The 6,000-nt window shown below is 54.2% G+C and overlaps 2 protein-coding genes across 2 annotated transcripts; both read left to right on the top strand.

Annotated features, from left to right (window-relative positions):
- The first annotated feature begins 399 nt into the window (after positions 1 to 399).
- MONBRDRAFT_31855 (uncharacterized protein) lies at positions 400 to 2,010 on the top strand. The gene is made up of 3 exons (XM_001744647.1): positions 400 to 414; positions 626 to 1,245; positions 1,403 to 2,010. The coding sequence occupies exons 2-3, from the start codon at positions 632 to 634 to the stop codon at positions 1,731 to 1,733; spliced, it is 945 nt and encodes a 314-aa protein (XP_001744699.1). The 5' UTR covers positions 400 to 414; positions 626 to 631; the 3' UTR covers positions 1,734 to 2,010.
- Positions 2,011 to 2,457: 447 nt separating this feature from the next.
- MONBRDRAFT_24243 (uncharacterized protein) lies at positions 2,458 to 5,945 on the top strand (the record flags this gene model as incomplete). The annotated part of the gene is made up of 14 exons (XM_001744646.1): positions 2,458 to 2,541; positions 2,675 to 2,755; positions 2,964 to 3,201; positions 3,422 to 3,468; positions 3,574 to 3,946; positions 4,039 to 4,133; positions 4,219 to 4,319; positions 4,408 to 4,512; positions 4,634 to 4,781; positions 4,986 to 5,056; positions 5,171 to 5,312; positions 5,402 to 5,469; positions 5,575 to 5,672; positions 5,782 to 5,945. The coding sequence occupies 14 exons, from the start codon at positions 2,458 to 2,460 to the stop codon at positions 5,943 to 5,945; spliced, it is 1,815 nt and encodes a 604-aa protein (XP_001744698.1).
- Positions 5,946 to 6,000: the final 55 nt, after the last annotated feature.

The raw sequence follows: 6,000 nt of genomic DNA, 5'->3' as shown, positions 1-6,000 counted from the left end.
AACGACGTTCCCATGCTCAGCACGTGTTATTATGCAGCAGTTGGGCCGGCGCAATAAACGTTTGCGACCATTGACGGAGGAGTTTGAGCGTATTCTCGGCCTTCACCAAGAAAACTTGGCCAACCACTATGGCACCACTTCCACCTAACGAGCACAACTATGCATGTGTCCAAATGGTTCTGCGCCATAATAGTCCGGGTGTCCCATGTTTTGAAGTTGGTCCTCAAAAGTGAACCCTTTTGTTTAGCCCCTTGACAACCGTACATGTCAAACAACCAACAAAGAGAGAGAGAGAGAGACAGTTTACGAGAGAGTTTGAGTTTAAGAGAGAGAGAGAGAGAGAGAGCTTTGATCACGCTCGATCACTGATCAGGCTCATTTTCTTCTTCTCGTGTCTTCATCGGACTGAGGTAGGTGGGTTGGATGGTCCTAGGGCGGGGTCGGGTCGCGCCAAACACTATTCTCGAGACGGCTTGTTGAGAGGGGCTCATTTTGGTCTGCAATCAGGCGCGCGTTGATGCCTCCCTGACTCTCTCGTCAGTGAGCTACCGGTGGGCACTTTCATTTGCCATCAGCTCACTTTCATTTGCCATCCCGGTCTTTTTTTATGCTCTGGTGACTGCAGGCTTCAATGTTTTCGTGTAAATCACGCCAAGCCGTCCAAGCATCCGATCCCAGCACGATGGCCGGTAAACTCAAAGTATTTTTGAACACAAACGTGGATGTCTCGTCATGGAAGACGATCATGCGCGACCTGCGCGATCACCCTCGCTGGTCCTACGTGGCCTTTGCCCGCGATGATGAGGCTCCGCTTACCGCGCTCTCCTACCGTTGGGACGGACCGGCCTTTGACTTTGCCAAGATCATGAGCACTCGCTGGGACTCTGTGCTTCGCGATTTTCAGGCCAAGCACGAGACGGAGATTCTTGATCATGTCCACTCTGAACGCCTGAAACCCCACGTTGCCAAACACAAGAAGCTGTGGGTGGACCAGCACTGCATCCCTCAGGTTGAAGGGCGCATGGGCTGCATTGAGGTGGCTGGTCAGCTGTACCACGGCCCCGTCATTGCGGCTTGGCTCACCACTGAGGCAGTGGATAAAGCCTTCGCCGCAGGCCGGGCGCACGAGCTCTTGGGCGAGCTAGAGGGCTGGCTTGGCCGCGGCTGGGTGCAGCAAGAGGTCACGGCCCGCGGCAAGCTAGTGAATCTCGATGCCTTTGAGCATTTCTTCAAGATGGGGAAACGGTATGTCAATCTCCGTAGCCGCGACAACCGGCGTGTTTTGTCCATTCTCAACTGTCTGATTGCTTTTCCTCATGATCTCCCGATTGCTGACTCTCCGATCTTGGGGTATTACCGGTCGCCTCATTGGGCTGTTCTGTTTCAACACATCCTTACATAGGTCCAGAGATGCCCGTCTCACCAGTGGTGGCGAGTCGCTTTGCCTCTTATTGCGACGCATGAAGGGTGAAAAAGTCGAGCCCATTCAAGACCGCATCGTTCGCTTCTACGCCGTGAACGAGGCTGACTTTACCGTTGAGGAAGATCGAGGGTTCAACATCCCCAGCTTTGCCGATATGGGCTATGAAGCCTTTGACATTGGCAAGCAGCCTGCGGGCTACAAACTCCAGCCAGAAATTCGGGTTCACGGCGAACGTGTCGCCATGGTCGACGCCAACGGCAACACCATTGCCAAGTGGTTTCGCCGCAAGGCCCTGTACACGCGCGCTTAAGCCCAAGCCCAGCAGCAATGACCATGACCATGTGCTAAATGCCTGTTGAGCTCGATTGAGGTCGAGTGCTTGATGCCCCTTGTCTCTCTTTGAATTTCAATCTTGAGTTTATTGTCTTTTCCTTTTTCTTCCAAAGTCTGTGATTTGCATGATTTGGCTCCTATGCTCAACAGAGTCTTTCCCCTGAACGTCCAAAGGTTTCACGCTGGCATGCCCACCGCTGCCACCAGCCTTCAGTTAGTTCAAGTTTCAGCCTCGTCCAATTGACTTGTCCATCACTCATCACTCGATGATAAAAGATCGTTATAAAACATTCACACACTTTCTCTCTCTCTCACATTCGTGCATTCACACACACACACACACACACACACACACACACACACACACACACACACACACACACACACACACACACACACACACACACACACACACACACACACACACACACACACACACACACACACACACACACACACACACACACACACACACACACTTTTTTTGGCAAGGTGGCGGCGGGGATGGTCATTCTAGACCGCCAGGGACGGGCGTGCGACGGCGGGCTGCGCTACGTTCGTTGAATTGCGGGTCGCGCAGGGGGTTCGCTCTCGCGCCTTGCCCGCCTTTGGCGTGCGAGCTGGTTTGGCGCAAAGATCCTGAACGGCCGAGCTGGACCAACCGTCAAATAGGCGGCGCACTGCAGACTCCACCGGTCAGGATGGCTAATCCTTGGTCCCAGCTTCGAGTGGCCGACCTCAAGCTATATCTCAGAGCCATGGGGTATAAGACCTATGGCAAAAAAGTAAGCCCTCGCAAAGAGCAGCACGACTGCTGCTTGCTACGCGTGGCTTCCCGTTCTTCCAGTTGTAGGCAATTTAACGTGTCTTCATGTCGCCCAAACTTATCTGATTCGGCACGGGGCGATCACGAACTAGGCTGAGCTGATCGCACAACTGAAAGCAATTATGCAGAGTGATCCTACGGCTCGGAAGATGGTGCACCCCGCCTTTTGGTCAGTACGCATATGTTTCGAGTCGACGCCTCTTTCTGCCTTGCCTTCTCACCTAATCATGTGCGCTGCTGCCTACCATCGACGGGTGCCACATGACACACACCAGGAGCCCAGTCGGTACCCTCAAAGACGTCAAACAGGACCAGCTCGGCCAGGATACCAATGCTGCGTTGAACTGGCACCGCGCTCAAGTCCAATCGTCACAGTCACAGTCACAGTCACAGTCTCAGTCTCAGTCTCAGTCTCAGTCTCAGGCACCGCTGACTCAGACGCAAGCCCAGGCTCATGCTTTGGTCCCACCGCAGTCACAGCCACCCTCAGCGCACCAGCAGCCTCGTGCTCCCCCCAGCGCTCAAGCAGTGGCACACTCCCATCAACAGCAGCGCATCCCGTCCGATGCCAACAAGCAATCCTCACTTCAAGTGACCGGCTTCACCGTTTTCTGCCAGCGTTCGTCTATGTCCCGCCGCGTACCTGGCGTCCAATGTGGCGCTGGCCCTGGTCCCTTTATCAGCTTTCGTGCTGACATACACTTGACGTTTCCTTCGTGGGACCCCGGTTCACTTTCGCTCTTTCACCACCTGCCTTCCCTGATACGTTGCCTCGTGTTTAGAGCAAAGAAGAGCGGGTGTCACTGCCAGCGACGATGTCCTTCGACTAACTTGGACAGGGCTTTCAAATGCCCAGCGCCAGCCATTCGAGGAGCTGGCGCGCCAGGTTCGTGTCCAGCAGCCCTGACTTGCTCATGCTATTCAATGCTAAAGTCGCGCAGTGCTCCACGTCCACATGTAATTTTTTTTTTTTGCTTGCTCAATTTCCCAGATTTTACAACGACATCGTCTCCAGCAACAGGCAGTCGCTGGGCCGCGCATGCCCCAGGCGAAGCCCGCCAGACATGGTTCCATATCTTCAGCTTCTAGCACTGCTGCGCCTCCTGCCAAGCGGGCGCTGGTGACTTTAAAGCCGTCCAAGCAGCACGCCGCAGCCACTTCCTCAACGCAATCGCAGACCTCTGCTACACCGCGGCACAGCGTGGTGCCGCCTGCACCAGGGCGTTTGCCGTCTCAACCCCCGTCTGAGCGTCAGCATGCGTTTTCACAGTCACCAGCACTGCAGACGGGGCCACGCTCATCCAGCAATCAGTCCCACCCACCCCCAACCGCTGTACAGCACGCACCACCGACGACCGTGGCAGGTGGGCCCTCGTTTTCCTTTTGATCATTGCGCGGGGAAGGGAGCGAGGGAGAGGCAGTGGTTGAATGTGCTTTAAACTTGGCGTGCTTATAGGGGCGGCAGGTCGTGCAGTTACAGACGCCATCTTCCTTAACGGGGAACTACAGCCACGCTGGATGATGAACATTACTCGGGGTCAACTGCGAGGGGTACGCTGTACTTTGGTTTCTTCGGTGCTGCACAAACAGCTACTTTCTTGCTCGTCTCATTCATGTTTCTGTGTCTTGATCGCAGGCACCAGGGGCTGTCAGCTGGACACACCTCCCTGATACGCTCGTGCGTGCCATCAATGTTTGTCACAAGCAGCATCAGACTCGCCAAAAGTTACATCCGCTGTAAGTTGAGCACGGCAAGCAAGATTAAGGGCCAATTGATGCGCTCTCTTCACAAGACTTTGACGCGATGCATCCCATGCATGTGTAGCTATGTCCACCTCTCTGGCGAGCTGTGTGCTGTCAAGGTGGATTTTGTGGGCCAACGGGTTTCTTTCGAGCTCAATCCCAGCCGCCAGTTTGCCATTCGAGCCACGTTAGTTGCGCTCATCGTTGCACGGTCGTGTGTGCGTGTGTGTGTGTGTGTGTGCAAATCAGCCTCAAGATCTTTGCAAACCTGTCGTCTTCTGACTCAACGATGCTCTTGTCAATACCAGATCGGAGCAACCCACACAGCAATGCAAGCCTGACGCAGAGAGTGTGGTACTTTATTCGTTAATTCGCCGAGTGCCATGGCCATTTGTTTTGAACGCCATCAACTCCTTGCATGAGCAGGGCGAGGAAGCTTCAAAAAGCGCCGTTTACGTGAGTGTGCACCCTTGAACGTGTCTGTCTTTCAAAAGCAGCTAGTCAGCTCGGGGCGACTTGAGCTGCACAACCCTTGTTCTTGTGTGCACGCAAAGTTTCTTTGGAAGTTTGGGGGGTCGGAGGAAGGAACGACCAAGTCGCTTTGTCTGTTGAAGCTCAATTGGGCTGCCCTCGCCCCTCCTTTGCAATACGTGCAACTAGGAGCTGGCGGATGAGGAGTACATTGAGCTTGTGAACCGAATGGCCATGTCTAAGGCTATGGATGAAAGTCGGTGCGTTTCTTTGAATGTTGGGCTCGCGGGAGTCCAAAACTGCTGCGAGGCGCAAATGCACAATTTTCGTGCTCGACACGTGTCATGACCAAGCATCGGTGGTGTCGTGGACAGGAGTCAACGTGATGTAACGGAGCGCGAGGAACGGGAAAAGGAAAAGGAGGCTGCTATCAAGCTGCACCCGCTGGATAATTCGGCCTTTGCCGATTCAGAACTCTTGCGTGAAGTGCGCAGTTCACGCTTGTTTCGACAAGTGGTGCGTTTCCTTGAAGCGGCCTGTTCCCTTGGTGGTTGCTTCACGCGACACATGCTCTTCTCACTGTTGTTATTTTACTTTGGAATTAGTGCGAGGAGGAAGCGGCGAGAGGCGCCGTGGGTCAGCTTTGCGATTTGGAGAAGCGCTTGATTCGCTGGTCAGCCCCGAGGATATGCGCTCATGGCTTGAGTCAAGAATGGCAGCAAGCATTTGTGCTGAAAGGTTCCTCATCCACCACTTTCTTCGGCATTGGGTGGAGTAGGTACAAAGGTCCAGCCTCGGCTTATTTTGCTGACGTTAGTCGTCGAATGCAGCAAGATCCAGCAGCTGCACCTGCCATTGTCAATGACGTACTGCGAGGTCAGTCGCGTCGGTCTACAAGATTTGCGACAGTGGTTACACATTGGTGGCTACACCTGTTGTCCCTGTGCCTTGGTTCGCTCATCACTGCGTTATTTGGCATGGGTAGTTGTCAAGCAAGAGGTCCTGCTGCGGCCCACAGATTCCCTTCCCGTTTGCTTTCACAAGTACCGGGATGTCGTGCTGTCTCAAGACAACGGCCAGCTGGCTGAGGTGGCGGTCGAGCAGGATCAAAGCAACGGTCAAGCGGTCGAGCGCATTGTGCTCGAATGATGCCACACAGCACACGTGGCGGTGGGCCCACACGTGTTGTTAAATTGCTGTTTGT

Source organism: Monosiga brevicollis, genomic scaffold (assembly GCF_000002865.3).
Source record: "Monosiga brevicollis MX1 MONBRscaffold_6 genomic scaffold, whole genome shotgun sequence".
In the NCBI taxonomy this organism is placed as follows: Eukaryota; class Choanoflagellata; order Craspedida; family Salpingoecidae; genus Monosiga; species Monosiga brevicollis.
The sequence above is the reverse complement of the archived record's forward strand: the minus strand, read 5'-3'. Positions and strand labels throughout refer to the sequence as shown.

What these genes read in the sequence shown, in the direction of transcription:
- MONBRDRAFT_31855 (XM_001744647.1), top strand. Translation starts at nt 632, where the DNA reads ATGTTTTCGTGTAAATCACGCCAAGCCGTCCAAGCATCCGATCCCAGC. An exon ending in TTCTTCAAGATGGGGAAACG is followed by an intron (nt 1,246 to 1,402) that starts GTATGTCAATCT and finishes ATCCTTACATAG; the next exon opens with GTCCAGAGATGCCCGTCTCA.